Genomic DNA, 18751 nt, shown 5'->3' with positions numbered 1-18751 from the left:
CCTACTTTGCATGATAGCAGTGAACCTCAGCACGCACGGACGGAGGGGTGGAAAGGAGTACTGTCCAGCTGCAGTGAGAATTTTTGGTAAGAAGCAACAACATCCCTATCTTCATCTCTCTAAAAGAGAAACGCAGCAGCTGGGTTAACCAAGTCTTGGCCCTGTAGTTGGTACTGACTTCCCTCTTTCCAGTCCTGGGATTAAAACCAGTCTTTCTCCAGGTATGTTACCATGGGCAACACTGAACTTTAAAAACGAGCACTTTGTTGTGAAACGGCTTAATCTGCACATTTAAAACATGTTCCTGTCACTTCTTCCAAGTGACAGTCAGAAGGTATGACCAGTGAAGGCAAACAGCACACACAAGTACACATGCTTATTCCATGGTTATTTCTAGAGTCAAGAGAAGCTGATAAGAATCTCCTCTGTGTTTTATACCTACGTGGACACAAAACCCCTTTATCATAAGAACCCTTCCTTCATGTCTCAAGCCTCCTGACATCATCCCTGGCACCTCACATTTTTCAAAGATGAGACCACTTAGCGCTGAAAAGCCACAGAGGAATGCTAAACCTTTACACCATCAGCAAAACCGGAGCCATCCACAGGGGTCATGGCCTTTTCATTCACCATACACAATTTCATTCTATAGCAAATAGACAATAAAAGAATGGTATGTACTTCTGGGAAAATGGGGGGGGGGTGCTTCTGAGTGACAGAGCAATGTTCAGCAACCGGTGCCAAAGCTGCCATTTTTCATGGCACAGCACATGTGTCAAGCTCCTCAGATAAGCCATGAAGTCAAAGAGCAGATCCCAAAGCAATTTTATTGTTCTTTGTATTTTCTCCCTCTTTTGTGCCCATCTTTGATTAGAAGAGCCAAACATAATGGTGCTTTCATTTTCATTAAGGCAGCCTAGAAACAGAAGTAATGCCAACTGCAGATCAGCAACCCAACAAGCAGATAGTGGCTGCATAGGAGGAAATGGATAACTTATGATAAATGAATTGGTATTGCCTGCCATTTTTCCTTGCCATCACTTTAATCAATAAGGGAAAAGGTGAATTGCTATTGATCTCTTTAACACCCTTAAACGATACTGTACAAATTACAGAAACACAAGGGGAATAGGTAAAGAAATGAAAAGAAGGATGAAGTAAGTAAGTCCAGGCCATGAAAAACTGCTTTTTCCTGGAGTGGTGTAGGCATGCTTGGTGCCCCTGTGACCGTGTCATGAAGGGCCAGCCCCCTTCCTCATGCTTTCAAGGTCTAGGCACAGAGCACCTCACACCTCTACCTGCTTTTCACATGTTGCTGTACTTCTGCAGGGCGATGGGGCTCAATAAATCATACAACTGCCCTTGACATAAGGCTAAAAGCCTATACACTGCAACATCATAGGGCTTCCAAGGAATTTCTAAAGTTGCCATTCTTTAGAGGTATTGAGCTGGGGTATCTTAGCCACTGACTATTTTGTATGGAAAAGCAAGAATCCACAGCTTCAAGGACAATCACTAGTAAGCCCTAACAGAGGCAGGAAGACAGATATGCAAATATGGTCTCATCCAGACAACCAGGGAAAAGGAGCATTAGATTCATGGGCGTAGCACCCATAAGAGGAAGATAAAATATTTAGTGTCTGCTTTGCATCTTTAGTTTAGAGCTTCATTCAACAAGTTAATTACAAGGAGTATTATGAGAACTACTAAGTCCTCTGGGTTAGAGTCTACTAAAATACATTGCTACCAGGACCCAACCACTGCCTTGCTCATCTAGAAAAAGTAAACACAGCACAAAGATTTGATACCAGAGAAAAGGGAAAATACTGACCAATGTTTAACCCAATAGAGTACGGAATTATCCACAGCTCCAGATAACAGTTCTGTTATTCCATCAATTGGTTCCTAATTTTTGAGCTGCTGGTGAGAAGAAAAAAACCTGTGGCCAGCACTACCTTTTCAAGACACTAACACTCTTAGGTATCTCCTGGGGCCAGTGTCTCCTGAGGAAATCCCCCATGTCTGAGCATTCCCGTTATTTGGCATTCTTAAGGAAGTAAGGAAGAAGAGAGCTTAGTAACCCCAGTTTTTCAGATGTAGTGGTCAATGTACCATATGAAACAGAATCCAGACTTAAAATTGACATATGAAAACAGCAAGAACCGTCAGGATGCTTCTGGTACTCTTGCTTAAATGGTTCTCTGGAAACTATGACTCAGGTATAACTTCATAATTCTGAAAACAGTGACCCCCCCCCCCCCCCAGTTCACCAGTATCCCCACCTTCTTCCACAAATACCTGAAAGGCCAAAACACAGAGGAAAATTAAATGCAAGTTACAAAGCTGCTGATGTGCTGAGAGCAGAGGTGCTGAGATGAGAAGGAATAAGAACTTAAGTGCACCCCAGGCATTTGGAAATGGCCACATCTGCAGTCTTGGAAGCTGAGGGGAGAACTCTGGTTCTCTCTGCCAGGCAGGCTGAGAACGCGTCATACACTCAAGAGATGGGGCACACGGCCATAGGAAGGCATGGCAATAAGAAGCAACTAGTTCCCCTCCTACAAGGAATCCTCCTATTCTGAAAGTGACCCTATTCTAAAATTACCAAGTGGCAGTTGGCCAGGCCAAAAATCCATATCCAATCAGTGGCAATGGCCTGTTTGTTGCATTTCCTCATATAAGGTTACAGCGCTCCCATAAGGCCCAGGTCAGTGGTTTCACATTGAGCACCCTTGTACCATGAGCGCTCTAGAGACCTGGAAAGTAAAGTGGCACATGGAGCCGTGTGGGAAGAGATGGGAAGGATCTGTAGTAGCTGCATCATCTCCCGTCTCTAGCCAACTTCTGTCTTTACCACTATAAATAATTCTACAGTATCATCAGACAGGAAATGGAGAAAAGGAAAGCACAGTGTTAACCTGGGAAGAAAAAGCGCACGGGAAAAGGGCTTCCAGTACACTCCTTTCATCCTTGCTTCAGAGGACAGCTATCACGTCTATAGTGATGGTTCCAGACAATTCTACTTGACGTTCTTTTCCCATCCCTTTCTGTCCTGGCTAACACCTAGATCTTTCTTTAGGGCTCCTGCTGGCATTTTGCTAGGTTCCAAGTCTTCCAATTTAATACACACCCAGGACAAACATATGGTGAACTTAGACCGCTGTGGCTGTGGGGCAGAAGGATGGGGCCCAAAGCAGCACAGCGGCTTCATCTGAGGAAGGTCTAGAAGGCCGTCCTTCTCTCCCTCTCTAGTTGCTATGACCCTAGGGGTCACACAAGGGCAGGATTCTTATGTAAGTAGAGGGAAGCAGGGAACCCCCATGGTGGTTTAGGTAGGGAAGATCCTTAGCCATTATTTCTCAGACACCTGTAAGTGACTGGCTCTTCCCTCTTGTAGTGATGGTTGGCCTTATCAGTTCATAGTCAAATCTAGAAAAGCCCTCTTGCAAAGGTTAACACCCTGGGGGAGCCCTTTGCTTTTTCAGTGAAAGTGGTACTGCTCAAGAAGAAAACGGTTTTGATGTATGGGACATGAAGAACCAGAGACAAAATGGTATGGTCTTATCTTACTTAGAAAAAAAGGCTGGCTCATGCCCAAAGCTCTTTTGAGAACTTAGATGAAGTATGGCAAATGTGCTTCCATTCAAGTTCCAAATCTATCTAATTGGTAGGAACTTTAAAAAAAATATTTTTTTTTCCTTCTGAGTCAGGGTCTCACTATATAGCCCTTCCTGGTCTGAACAGAGCACGCTGGTCTCTAACTCAAACGATCCGCCTGCCTCTGCCTACCAAGTGCTAGGATTATATGCCACCATGCTCAGCTCAATTGGGAGCAGCTTCGAAGAACTCGGAAAAGGATCAAAGCCCTAGGTCAAGGTATGCTGTAACTGACAAGAGTGTCGGCCATGGCACAAGGCTAGATTGGGGTGGATAGTATATTCACATTTGTTGACAATGGCTTAGGTCTGGGAGTGAGGCAGAAGATGGAACATTACTTTTGGTTGATTCTAATATGAATATTATTCATAGCACAAGCACCTATATCAAACCACCACAATGGTACTATGTGGGCATAGTGTTTTATCCACATTGGAGTTTGAATCCCACATTAGCAAAACCAATAGAGAATTAATGTCAGTAATAAAACGATGCTGCACACTGCTGTTCATGACCTGTTTACGTCTACGAGGCCCCGCGCTAGTATTTACATACGCATTTCATTTTCACAGTAACCAACAGTACAACCTTTATACAACTGAAACAATGAAATGTCGCAGGACTGCTGTACCGAACAACACTAGAAACACTGTTCCCAGTGAGTTGCAGTACAGCGAGACGGGCCTTGTTTAGAGATCGGGTAGGAAATGGAAATGAGGACCCAGGTCTGACACTTCACATGTTACTAAGTTTTTGTTCAGTGACAAAGAAGAAAAAGATGTCCTTAAAACATACTGAAGATGAGTCTGAGAATGAGCTGTCCCCTTGTGACGATGAAACCCTGTTGTTCGGGCCAGGTTTAGTGGATCTCTGCTGTTAATTCCCAACCTTGCTCATAATCTTATTTCATGCACCAAAGCATTTCACAACAGACCATTGGTCACTTTCATTTTAAAAATCCATTTAAGTTCAGCTGACCAGAAACTGTCACGGGTGGGGTAGCAAGTAGGAAGTTCATCAGCAGAGCCACGTTTGGAACACAGAGGCTCCCTAGTCTTTGGTAACAGACACAGGGAGTGGGTAAGAAGAAGCCAGAATTAAGGTCAGCTCATCCACCAGAACAGTCACGCCTGTGTCCTTGGGGGAGTAACACGTGGAACAGCACAGTGTTACTGCTACCTGGAGAGCAAATGCAATCTACAATCTGCTTGTCCTTTGCTTGCGGTTCAGGAAGTCTTGCTATTATATATTATGAGCTGTGTTCTAAAAAAGCATCAACTGAATTATGCAATACCAAAAGGATGGGAAATTCAGGCAGTGGGGTATGGCTTTGAATGTTTGGGACAAAGAACAGGGCAACACTAGGCCCAAAAAGTCTCTAAACACACCAATATAAAACCTTATGGTTACTGTAGGTGCAAACTGTGTTGGGGTCCCGTACGACATCCTTTTGACGAGTAGGGGACAGGTCTGTACGGGTCATCTTTAGTTCTGAGGGAAACATGCGCCAATCTGAAGACAGGAGATGAAATAGAGAACTGTTTTCCAAACCAGGCTTTAGCAGGGAAGGTAGAGAGTTCAGTGTAAGGTGCTTTGCCTAAGAAACAAAAACTCTGAGCTACTTGCCGTCAGCCCTTCATTATTATATTAAGAATATTTGCTTCTGCTGCCCTAGTTTAAAAAGAATCCTTACCTTTGAAAGCTCCAGAAGTGGCTGTTCAGAACAATACAGAGGAAACAGAAGGCGGGGACTGTTTCAAGAGCATCTACTACATCCCAGCTCTCCTAGCCCAAACCTTACTGGGAGTGTGTGTGTGTGTTTGTGTGTGTGATCTTCTTTTTCTCCTGATAACATTTTTCCATTTGTCCTGTTCACAAGACCTCAATAGCTCCTGGGAGCCCACAAAGATGAACATGCTTGGCAGCAGCCGTCCCCTCCAGGTGCTACTCATAAAGAACAAACCCTGCGAGAAGGGACAATATTAAATCTGCTGAGGGGCAGCAGCTCTACTTAGTGTGTCCCTGTATGAAGGGTCTTCAGGACCCTGTGTCTACAATAATGCTCTCAGAGACAGTAAGTACACTAGCCTTGCCTTGAGACATTGCTTTAAGTGAAGTTCAAATAAGTACCACGGGTCATTTTGGTAGAAAGATGCAAGAAGAAATCATGTTTGAGTCTTTCCATCTTTACCCTGGGACTGATCTGGGTCAGGACTAAAGAAGAAAAGAAGAGAATAATGTGCCAGGATTGTCTTGGCATTGCCAAGGGTGCTGCTGCTTCTATTTGGGGGAAGGAAAGTACAACTGTCAGGTCCAAGCACTGTATTTCTTACTTAATTTTTGATGGTACAACAGTCCACAAACAAGCTGACCTGGCAGAGAAAAATACAAGTCTCTCAAAGGACAGTTTACGACAGTGGAGGCCAGGTCCTAAGGGATAGGAAAGATGCTTCTGCTGAATAGGATTTTCTTTTCAGGGACAGAATCACACCCCTGAGGCCCTCCTCCATGTCCCAAAGAGGACTCATGTCTTGTGTTCTATGCCATGCCTTTTCCACCCTCACTTCCAGCAGTAGTGACAGATGTGGACACTATTTTCTAGAGGGCACTGAGGTCTCTCAAGCCTAGACTAGACAGTTCCTATGACACACAGGTAATAGGATGCTGGCCAAGCCAATGACAAATTAGCCCTAGCAACTGTTTCAGAAGAATGGATATAATTCTATGCTTGACTGGCTATGAAAGTTCTATGCATAAGAGCAGAGGAACAGCAGAGCTGAGCTAGCAGCTCTGCAGAAAGGAATCCCATTGGAGCCAGCATGCAGGCTAAGAGTGCTGAGGAAGGCCACTGGAAGCTGCCCTAGGAGTTGAAACTGACCAGGGAACCCAGTAGGCCAAGGGAAGAAGCAGGGTGGGGGCATTGTGATAGCAACACTCACTTAAAACATTTATCTTAAGTCCCCCACACCCCTGAGACAAGGTCTCACTATGTAATGTAGTCTGGCTTTGAACTCAGAGGCATCTTGCCTCTGTCTCCTCAATGCTCCCAATTGAAGGTGTTCGCCACCACACCTGGCTTTCTGACATCTCATGATGCTATTTTCATTTAGAGGCTGTGATAGGATTTGAAAACTCTTCTCTCTGGAGGTTAGAAGTACCCAGAAAGAAGCCCCAAAGTGAAAGGTCAGATAATAGCTTGATATTCACATGGTGTTTACAACTCATCTCAGGACAGAAATTTGTGGGTACCTACACTTTAAAATAATCCCTTGGAACTGGGTGGTGGTGGCGCACACCTGTAATCCCAGCATTTGGGAGTCAGGGGCAGGTGGATCTCTAAGTTTGAGGCCAGCCTGATCTACAAAGCAAGTTCTAGGACGGCCAGGGCTCCACAGAGAAACTGTGTCTTGAAAAACAAACAAAGAAACAAACTCCCTTTGGGCTAACAATCTAATCAGCAAAAGTGGATGACAGAAACATACAAGGGAGGGAGACAGGAACTGTATTAAGAAACTGAAAGAGACACTGGTAGCGGCTTCTTTTAGACCACCAAAGTTGTGTTTTGTTTTTTTTTTTTTTTTTAAAAAAAAAGCACTGAAGCTTTTCTACAACACCAGGCACCATTGTTTACTTTTGTGTAAGCATCGTGATTAGAAAGACGGGGAACCCAGAGAGGACAGTCAGTAGTAAGTGCACAGAAAGGTCAAGTTCCTCAGTAGTCATAGTCAGCCTCAGAACTCTAACGCCTTCCTTCTTTCCTCTCCCACTTTCTCAGAGAACTGCAAATAATAATGGCTTTTCCCCGAGCCCTACAGCTGTAGGGAATAAATCACTTCACTTTACAAAAATCTGAGTATCTTGAAGACGGACATAAAATGGGAACGCGAGCATCACAGGCCTCCTCTGCCATGGAGCAAATGTAAAGCAACTGATGAGATACAGGTTGGAGACGTGGCCAAGGCGCTTTATAAATCAGAGATGGTGCTTTACCCAGAGCTAGGAAGCCATGTCTTTGCAAACAAATGCATGCCCAGAGCCAGACCTGCCTCCAAAGAGAATGACTAGACACACAGGAGTATGGGTATACCCTAGCACATGGAAGGAAGCAGTCATATAAAACGCAAGGCCCAGAAAAGTCAAATAGCACATGAAGCAAGCAGGTTATCAAATAGTGAAAAGATGGAAGAACTATATAAGAGCAGAAAAGACCCCAGGGAGACAGAACCACAACAAATCCCTCATGCCCCAGAACAGAGCCAGATGGAATATTTCATGGAATAGCATCAATGTTTGACCTTTGGAAAAGATCCTTTAGTTTTAGACACTCTGGAGTTGAAACAATGATAAAATATGGCTTAAAAAGTGATCCCTTTCTAATAACAGAATTAGCAATATTTGAGGAGCAAAGTACTTGATCGGGAGTGTAGATATTTCTATTTTATTACTGCCTCCCACCAGCTAGAGGAGGAAAGGTGTAACGGTGGTCCTGGACTATGAGACCGGGAGAGCAACTTTGCGTACATTTGTTGTGAGATACAAAACGAGGCTTAAGAAACAAAATCCTAGAAAATACTATAAAATTCAAGTTCCTTCACCCGACTCCCCTATGTCTGAGAAAACAACAGTGAACTATGATCAAACTGAACTTTGAAAACCATCGCTGAACTGTCAAGGGTGGGTGAGAAAAGCCTTACCCGCCTCCCCACAAAAATCTCTTAAGCATTGTAGGGGAAAATAGAGATGTTTTAAAAAGGCTGCACAATATCCCTCTTTCTCTTGGACAGTGGCTATGATAATCTAGAATAAAGCAGGTTCTGTAGGAAAAGTGAAGCACAAGTGAGCAGCCTGCTTATTTCTCCAGCAGGCAGTTATTAGTGGCTCAGTGAGGGTCCTAGTGGACACGGCAATCAGCAAGAGTGGGAGAGCAGGTTTCACTGGGTTCATCCTGGATTTCCCAGGGCTCAGCTACCCTCAGCACCGTTGCTACGCTCCTTCCTCCCATGGCTTTCCTTGGCAGGGAGGAGGCCACATCAACAGATGGAACAGGAGGCTGAGAGGACACATGACTCAGGGCTTGAGGGTCACTATGGGGATAAACCAGAGGGTGCACAAAAGGCATGAGGTTAGATCAACCTTCAACCCCCTTTTCGCACAAGAGGCACTATAACATGAAACCTAAATGAAGGAGATGGGCCAATTTCTCTCTCTCTCTCTCTCTCTCTCTCTCTCTCTCTCTCTCTCTCTCTCTCTCTCTCTCTCTCTCTCTCTCTCTCTCCCCCCCTCTCCCTTGCTAAACTTTCTTTCTTATGTATACTATATTCCTCCTTAGATTAATCAAGATAGGGCCATGTTCCTCCAAACAGGCATTTTCCCCCCAACAGCAACAGTTGCATTTTATAATGCTGTAGTTTTGCTCAACCCTCTGATCTACACCCTGAGGAACAAGGATGTGAAGGGGGCCCTGTGGAAGGTGCTGGGGAGAGCCACAGATTCGGAGTAAGATGAAGAAGGATCAGCTCATTTTTTCTATTATGGCTTTCACATTCTTCTCTAAGACCATTGGTCACTAGTAAATATGCTAATAAAACTTTTCAGGGTTAAGAAACTTGTAATCTACAGTTGTTTTCCTACACTGTGTTATGATTCCTTAAGGGTTTATAGATAATTTTGATTATTAAAAAATTTGGGGGAATTCCATCTGAACTGGTGAGTGAATGCGGACCCTGGGGCAACCTGCCCTGGAAGAGAGCACAGACCCCCTACCCCCACTTCCCTCTGCAGGCTTGTGTCGGTTTCTCCCTTCCCTGTGTCTCCCAAGCTTTCCCTAGTGTTCTCAGGTGTCCTGCTCCTGTTCTAAGGCCATCCACCCAAAGGGGTCAGACTCTGGCCTCCAGGCAGGTCTGAGGATTCCTGCAGAGGGGTGCGGGCTCCTTCAGATTGTGCTGCCAGGTTCGCTGTGTGGTATTCCATCCCGCCCTGCCCCCACCTTGGCCCTTTTGTCTGGGCTGCGACCCTGGGCTGCCTGGAATCCCTGATCCTGTGCCCTGACATTCCATCTGAACTGGTGAGTGAATGCGGACCCTGGGGCAACCTGCCCTGGAAGAGAGCACAGACCCCCTACCCCCACTTCCCTCTGCAGGCTTGTGTCGGTTTCTCCCGTCCCTGTGTCTCCCAAGCTTTCCCTAGTGTTCTCAGGTGTCCTGCTAGAAAAAAAAAAAAAAATAAAAAATAAAAAAAAAATGCATGGGTTGGGGATCAGAGGAAAATGAGGGCTCTGCCAGTGTTACTGAAGCTGCAGAGTGAGTTCCCCAGGGGGAAATCTTCCCTCTCATGCTAACAGGAAGAGGGGAAATAGGTCAGGGCAGTAGCCTGTATTTTCCTCTGGAGCTGTCCAGCATGAGGGTGTCATTATCCAGGATACTTCAAGGAGCAATTCTAAGGTCTTAGAGAGGACGAAGGAGTCATCAGAAAACACTGGGAATGATTACCAAGCCCCTGTAGACTCGTCTTCCTCCAAAGCTATACCTGCTAAGCCTGAAAGTAGGAGAGAGTTAAATTGTAAAACTGACACTCTGGGAACCTGTCAGAAGTAGGAGGATCATGAGCTTGCAAACCAGCCTGGCTACACTGTAAGACCCTTTCTCAAGTAAACATGGTGACATTGATCTTTTATTAATAACTGACAACTTCTTCTTTAAAAGTTCAGGTTTCTCCAATACAGCAACAAGCAGAGTGCTGGCAAGTAGTGACGGCTAGGTAGTAGCTGGCCTTCTGGAAGACGATGTCAAGAGGAGTACAAATGACTGTGGAATTCGTGACAAAGGCCTCAAAGGGCTCTTGGATGGTTGGATTGCAGATCAATCTTTTAGAAAGAAATACCAAGGAAAGGCAGCAAAAAATCATATTCTCAGAACCACAAGATGACTGGAGTGTGAAGACCTAGAAGTTTGCACTTTTAAGCCGGTTATCTAGCCATTAGCTAATGCCATCTCTCATCACTATTTCTGGGAAGATGCTAGCAACAAGCACAATTCCCTGTCTGGGAAATTACTCTGGATCTTCCTGTCCTTGGCAGTGTCACAGGGAGTTGCTTTAAAAAGGCAGCTGTATGGTGGGGGTGGGAAGGAGAGGATAAAATATGTCATTAAGCACATGCTAGCCAATGGGAGATGCACTTACAGCTCACATAAAACAACAATTTTAAGTTCTATACCTCAGAAGCAGCCCAGCCTCAAGGACAGAGACTTCTCAAAGCTCCACATAGCTACCACAAACCATTTAACTCAATTCAGCATAGTCTAAACCACATGGATTATAAGCAAACTTTGTCTGCAGCTCATATGACTTCTGACATCATTACTCAACTCCATTACACTGACTTATAGTATAAAAGCAGTCATAGACAATGCACAAAAGAATTACTCTGGATATATTTCAACAAAACTTCATTCACAGAAAACTGGCAGAGGGTCAGATTTGGTCAAGCTGGAAGAGATGTTGAGTGCTTTGGATTTCCTTTGAGTAAAGGTAAGGATTTAAATCCTTGGAAAGGCCCATGGCTGCTCTGAGCCACGATCAGATCAGAAAATCAGCTAATAACCTGGTATTTGACTTCTAGCTCTTCCCGCCTTGGGACTGGCAACATCACCTGCATGCCAGACCACTGCCCAGGACCAGAATTCCTAAATTCAAGAGAATTGAGGCCAAAAGGAATCAATGGCTAAGGGGAAGCATCTGGTAGAAGACAGGAAAAAGTGGTGTAATGAAAAGGACAAGAGAGCCACTTAGGAAAATGGGACTGAATGGTGGCTGCAAATGTCAGTAGTTCTGTGCGAATGTCAGCAGTTCTGTGCACAAGGAAAGCATGGTAATCAGGTCTCAAGATATGGAGAAAAACTCTGTCGTCCCTTTCAGGCTCTACATAGGGGATGGGGATGGAAAGGCAAGCAGTTTCCTACTCACTCAACACAGAGAGAGAGGCACATGAGGATCTGTGCCCGGTTCACTCAAAGCCAGGAATATATCCTCAGCAAACGGCACTGTTTCTCAGTGTCCACACCCTGAAAGCCAGCTTCCCATTCTTTTCTTGACAGAGGTCTGGCCTTGGGACAGTGACTATAATACGTTCTGTTTCGACCTTTCTCTGGTCATGAAGTGCTTCCACTTACGGAGAATCCAGTAAAAAGTTTCCCTTGGTAACTCAGATTTATAGTATCTGGGAGAAAGCAGGCCAAGGTAGAGAAACCCTGGGCCCAAAGGAGATAATGTGAACAAAGTTTAAGAACTTAAAAGGGAAGGTGGGGTAGAACCAAGGACAGTCAGATTTTTAAATACCCAGTTATGCTTGATTATCAAAGGAATAGGCATAAGCACAAAATCAATGCTCAACTGCCACATAGCACAGTGACATGTGGCCCAGGGACTCTGCGCCCCAGCTCTCCTGCAGTCACACAGGCAGTGTACCAGTGCCTGGACCTCTCTCCTTCATCTCTGGAGGAGAGGAAGGCAAGAACGTTGCTTTCTAGGTGTCTTATGGACGCAGGGAATAGTAAACAAACAGCACTCTTGCTAAATGGCCCTCCTTTGATTCTCTTACCATTCAGAAACCAGTTTTCATCTAATCTATGAAGGGAAATGCCCAGGAGAGTTGGCTACAGCTGGCTCCTTTAGTCAACATCTTAAATTATTTGAGGTTTAGGCCATACTCCCATTTCCTCTGGATAATGACCTTTCGAAACAGTCTGACCAAGTAATCATATCAGCTGCTAAGACAATGCAGAACGTTTGTTATAGACAGACCCTAAACAAAGGGCTATGAAAGATTAGGTCACTACAGTAAAGGAAGATAAATATCAACTTTGGATTAGACTGAAGTTCTACAAACTTATATATATGGCAGAGGTATTAAAGAAAGTGGAGAAAAGTACCACCTTTTCCACCAGTAAGTATTAAATATACACAGATAAAGGTAAGGCCACAATAACCAGGAGACGGTCACCCAGGTGCCAGAAACAAGGCCAATGAGAAAAGCAGTAGGGGAAACAAGAATTGAAAAAGAAAGAGAAAGAAACATTGGTGGTTCTCAATCTGTGGGTCTCAACCCCTATTGGTGGTGGTGGTGGTGGTGAGCAGTTCTTTCACAGGGTTGCCTAAGACACAGATACTTACATTACAATTCATAATAGTAGCAAAATTACAGCCATGAAGTAGCAATGAAAATAATTTTATGGTTGGGGGTCACTACAACATGAGGAACTATATTAAAGGGTCACAACATTAGGACGGTTCAGAACTACTGCTTTAGAAGATGTTAGTCAAAACAAAGAAAAGTCAAGTCAGGTGAGATACAATAAACAGATCAACTTCTCACAAATGTCCCAAGGCCTCCTCCCCTATGTACGCATATGAAACCAGCTATAATCTGATGCTACACCAATCTTACAACTTGGAAGGCAGAGGCTGACAGACCTCTTTCAAGGCTAACCTGGTCTACATAAGTGAGTTCCAGGAGAGTCAGAGCTACAGAGTGAGACCCTATCTCACTGTTCCTTCCTGTGATGCCCGCAGGTCACAAGCCACAGTGGACTCACCTGCTTTCCGAGTTCCTGTGTAGCACAATACTGAAAGGTCTACACAGTCAGAAGGGAAGTCTAAATATTTGCCCCTTCCATCTCATCTCCAGGTATTAGAGACAATGGTATGGATTCAAACATAAAAATTCAAGCTATAGTGTGTGGTTACAAGATGTGTGTGTAGTGGCAGCAAGTGTGCCACCATCAAGGACCTCTACTTTCAAGTATGTGTCCATCGTAACAAAGAGAACTGAGAGCAATGTAAATGAAAGGAGACGATGAAGTGCTGTGCACACCAGCCACTGGATGGCCAGCCAGCAAAGCAGAAGAGTAGCATTACCCAGGTAGCTGAGGTTGATATTTGGGAAGTGGATCAACTACCACTTGAATAGAGATGATTCAGGATTTATTTGGCCAAATTCATTTCTTTTACTCAAACAAGAAGGCAAGTTTGTTAGGGAAATCTCAGACAGCAGGAGTACTGTGTACTGCTGAGTTTAAAAAGTGGTGGGACCTCTCAGAGCCTGGGCAGCCCAACACAAGCCCTTAGGGTTGAACTGTTCTTCCATTGATCCCAACATTAATGTAATGGCTAATAGAGTTTTTACCCAGGTTTGCCCAATACCGAACATTGTGAAGCCCCATATATCTGCTGTCAAGGATCTGGAGTGAGCCATGAGAGAGCCTCTAGGAGCGCACAACTGCAGCTCTGTGCATCCTCTCTGACTGGGGTGGTCCAACAGACCTGACTAAGGAGGAATCAGGGGCAGAGGCAGGTCCTAATCCTAAGTCAGGGCAAGGCACAGTTCCCATCATTCTTTGCTTGTGCTCATATAGCAGGATGAATGGCTGACATACTCCTAGAAAGAAGATATATCTGTTGACGAAGGCGAGTAGAATTAGCAAGTAGAAGGGCACTATGGCAGCAGAGAGCCCAACTCCTGCCTGCAAGAGTCAGCCCAACAGGCAGATACAGAAATACAATTAAATTAAGTCAGAAAACCCACTACAGAAAATGCAATTACTCAAAGATACAAATAAATGTTCAAAGAAAATTGGCCCCTGACAGGGTTAGTCAAGCTTCTAAATCCAGCTGGAGGCAGGCAGCTCAGGCTAATTCGCCAAGGAGGAGGACTGTAGAGCTGAAGTTCTCGGCATCAGGATCCTGGTTGGGCTGGCCTCATGTGCCAGGTTATCACGAGAAGGAACAATCTGGGGGTGGCTGACCAGGGCTCAAAGAAATACAATGTGGGCAGACACAGGAATGGTTCATGGATGGCAAAGCTGGGCAATGGAAAGGCAACAGACACATCTCTGACACGGAAGCAAAGGCTGAGATCCTGGGGGCAGGACTGTGTGCCCCTCCTGCAGAGGAAGCTACAGGAAATGGCCTACCTCGCGCTGCAGCACTAGTTCCTTGGTGAAAAGTGTGGCTTCCTCACTGAATGGCTCTCCTTCCTGCACCAAGCCTGGTAGGTTTCGTGCTCCTCTGGGACATTCAATGCCTGTATTGAGAGAAAAGGAAAATCTGTGAGAAAGTGTGCAGAAACACCCCTCACTCTACCACTCTCAGCCTGGGAGGAATCCTCACCATGACTCCCCTTTGGCCCTTCCTGGTTTTAGCCACTGCTTATAGAAAAGGCTTTCCTTACTGAAACCGCACTGCCAGCCCAGTCATGGGCTGCTGGAGAACAGCTGCAGCTGGCTCCCAGACACCTCCTCCTTACTCTTTGACTTTATGCCAGGATCCCAAGTGTTAATCCAGTGTCACGTTCCTTTTCAAATACACACCCTCTCTGTCCTTAGGCTTTGCTTTGTGTATTAGTGCACTACCAGCTTTTATTCAGGATGAGAGGCAGAAAAAAAAAAAAAAAACCCAGAATACTGAAGAATGAGTAGGTATGTAGTCTTATCTTTATGGCTTTGGCTAAACTATTGAACAAAGGCTCAACTTCCTTTGTCGACCAGATAAAATACATCTACTTTTGAAAGATGCTGTATTAGCCCAGGAGAGAATATGTGTGCAAGGCTGGCTATTTCAGCTATTTATACCATCATCTTTATCATTCTTAGCAAGTCCCACACTTTGACTCCCACAGCAAACCTATAACATTCATGAGCACAGAAAATTGTCCCGTATACTTGTTTCCAATGATGGTATACTAAACAAAATGCACACCTACTGGCAAATCTAGACTGCCTTTTCTTTCTGCGATTCAATCACTCATTTTGAAGATACATTTATTACTAAGAGTAGTCATAAGTGATAGATCATAAAGTATGTTGTATTTTGATGTTTAGATAAGACATAAATATTTCAAAGTAATTCAGACTGCAGATGTAATTATGAAGGAGAAACTTGACTCAGGAAGAGACAGACAGGAAACTAAAGTGATGGCAATCCAGAGAAAGGAAAGTGATAAAGATCTGTGTCCCAGTTTCTGACAGTTTCTGATACTCTGGGCAATAGTGGTCCCAACTCGCTTACGAGTAAAGCTGGTTGTTCCCATTTCTAATACAGACTCAAGGTTCCCAAAGCCCAGAAGAAAAGGAATAGGCTCCATGTTTGGTTCTCAGCAAATGCAGAAGAGCTTTCTCTCGAGTGGCCAGGCCTCCAGTGGTGCAGACTATGCGGAATGAATCATAATGGTAGTGGTGGGCACAGCAGCAAGAGACATGTTCTCATTGTGCAAAGATGGGGTAGCTTGAAGGCCCTATGCCAGTCATGTGGCTGCTTCTTTCCCTGTACTTTAGTGTCTACGAGAGGAGTAGAAACTTGATTTTCTAAAAGACAGCAAGAACTCCAGGGGCCAAGAACCTCAGGGAGAGATGAGGCTAGAGCAAAATGGAATGAAAAATAGTCCATGTTTTTCAAGACATCAATAGCCAAAAACACTTTTCATTTTAGATCTGCAAACTAAGCAAGAGGAGAATTGCCAGGGAGAAAAATAAACGATTCTGCTGAACTATTTTGCCACATACCCGTAGATGAAGCATTGCTGCAGAGACAAGAATAATGCAAAAGTGTTTGGTCTGTTGCTGACCCCCACAGCAGAACTGGGGTGCTGTGCGGTGGGCTGCTATGTACCAGGGACCAGAACTGGGAGCATCCAGGTCAGAAACTGAGGGATGGGAAGGAACTTTTGAAATAAAAGGGTACCTCAAATCTCAGAATCTCAGTATTATAGTGAAGTGCTAGCTTTAGCCCTTGTCACTGTTTCGGTATTCTGAAACGGCAAGACATCAGTCACGCTTTCAGGACCTCGGGAACACCCTATGCGATCCAGATCACCAGACAATGAAGTTGAGGAAACATGACAGCTCAGTGGATCCAGGTAGTTGAGAAGATCAAGCAGATTTGCCTTTAGACAAGGGTCCTTTAGGCCTGTGAAACAAGTTCACTCCTTCTCTGTGGATGGAAAGTAAGTGTCTGGCCGTCCCTCTCCACTTCCTAGCAGCCAGTCTTCAGCTAATCCAGAGGAAGAAGCCAATATTCACACCAATGCTAGTTAACATGGGCAAAGGAAGAAATCTCTCCTGGATTCACTTCCTTTGAAAATAGCCCTGGCCAAAGGGCAAGTGAACACTAGGTGGAAGACTACAGAGAGCAGATGGGAGAAGCAGAACCTGTGACCAGACCAAGGTTTGCAGGCAGAGGTAGGAGAGCAGGAAGAATCTTACAACACCTGCAGATATAGGCTAGTGTAGGCCCAAGAGACAGTGCAAAGAAGAGAAACACTTTTTGCCATGTCTCACGGCCTGAGATCAATCCCTGGGACCTATGTGGTAACTAGAAAGACTTCTGTACACACTGTCCCTTGATTCTATACCCACGTGGTGGTGTATGAGCACGGGCATGGACACATGCATACAAGCGTACATAGATAAATCAACGTGGAGGGTCAGAGGACGTGAAGGAACTGGCTCTTTCAATTCAGGTTGTCACATGGCAGGTACCGTTACTCACTGAACCATCCCAGCAATCCCACATGTGTATTTGCATATAGCATACATACTTAGATATAGTCAAATCCCCAAAAACTGGTTAATCTTGACTAAAGGCATTAAGTGATAGTCTACTGTACTGTAGTTCATTAAAGACAAAAACTAAAATGGTTTTGGCACTGGATTGAAGACTTGAGTGGGTGGCAACACACAGCATGAAAAACACTGAAAATGAGAAGCAAAGACAAACTCGAAGGTGGGCAGACCCCTATGGCCTTCGAGCATCCAAACCAAGGGTTTATCAGGTTCCAGACTTGCTTTTGTGTCCAAAGGGATCAAGAATAGTGTCTGATGATGAACAGGACAACACCAATTTTAACCTGTAAGACCCAGGAAGTGGCTGGATGCTGCTGTGATCCAGTTGAACACATCGAGCAGGAGGTGGTCTTTAGCCCCTTCTGCCCAGGATCCAAGGCACAAGGCAGCCCAGAGTGCACTCTGCCTTGTCTGAATCAAGGTCTCTGCTGCTGGGCTACCATCCCAACCGTGCCACTTTCTCAACAATAAAATAGACAGGAGAAATAGAGAGTTCCCAAGCTCTGGAGTGCCTCAGACTGGAGACAGGGAGTGAGTCTTAGAGACTGTCTCTGGCCTATGTCGGTGGTTCTGAATCCTGCACATCAATGCTAATGGCCACCTTTCCTGGTAACACACTGGAAAGGGGCTGCATGCCGATGATAAGGTATGGACTAAGCTGTGCCTCCAATGCCACAGGTACAGAGTGAGTGCCTATCTTACCACTGACCCTGACAAACCACTCAAGAAGCAAAAATATTTTAACTTGAAAAAACACCATACCTAAGAAAAATCCTAAGCATTTTTGAGAATTTTACTTCCCTACAATGCATTGTGGGGATGACATGAGATGGTATCTTAGGTCTGGAAAAGGCTGGTGAGCCATCTACACTCTCTGCAGCTCATAAAAAACTTAAGGTCTATCTATCTAAAGGTAAAACTCATTATTTTTTCATGCTTTTTGTGGGCTTTCTGGCAAATGAATGGTTGAGCAAAATTATCTGAAATAAAACACAACATAAAATAACATTTGCTTGATTTTTGGAGGTATCAGGAGGAGACGTGATGTTGGGACATCATGACTCTGCCTTCTGCTTTGCCCCTAAGAACTATTAAATGTCACCAGCTCACAGCCTCTGTCTCTGACAGGAAGGGTCTACAAGGGCTAGCATAGTCATAAAAATCCTACAATTTTCAGTATGTCCTTTTGAGCACCCAAGGCTTGACTTTTGGAGTAGAGAGTGCTTCCTTTCAAACTTAAAAGGCTGGGCTGTGGCATAACAATCTATTAAAAAATTATACACTTAGAGACAATGACTAACTAGTGCAATTAACAAAAAAAAAACCACTTTGGTCAGTCAGTTTTGGAACAAGAAGAACAAATTTTTGCTAATGACAAGATAATGGCCATATAAGAGATTCTATTGATGGTCAAGTAAAGGTTATGTATCACTCTGGATATTTTAGAAAGTATGTTAAATTTTGTGATAATTAAAGATAAT

General features: G+C 44.5%; 1 protein-coding gene across 1 annotated transcript in view; it reads right to left on the bottom strand.

The window, feature by feature from the left end:
* Snd1 (staphylococcal nuclease and tudor domain containing 1) overlaps positions 1 to 18751 on the bottom strand; it is a 401581-nt gene that overhangs the window by 79115 nt on the left and 303715 nt on the right. The window contains exon 16 of the mRNA XM_038320023.2: positions 14625 to 14734. Coding sequence (XP_038175951.1) covers positions 14625 to 14734 — 110 coding nt within the window. The remainder of the gene's footprint in view (positions 1 to 14624; positions 14735 to 18751) is intronic.

The sequence above is a fragment of the Arvicola amphibius genome, chromosome 2 (genome assembly GCF_903992535.2).
Source record: "Arvicola amphibius chromosome 2, mArvAmp1.2, whole genome shotgun sequence".
Taxonomy (NCBI): domain Eukaryota; kingdom Metazoa; phylum Chordata; class Mammalia; order Rodentia; family Cricetidae; genus Arvicola; species Arvicola amphibius.
The sequence above is the reverse complement of the archived record's forward strand: the minus strand, read 5'-3'. Positions and strand labels throughout refer to the sequence as shown.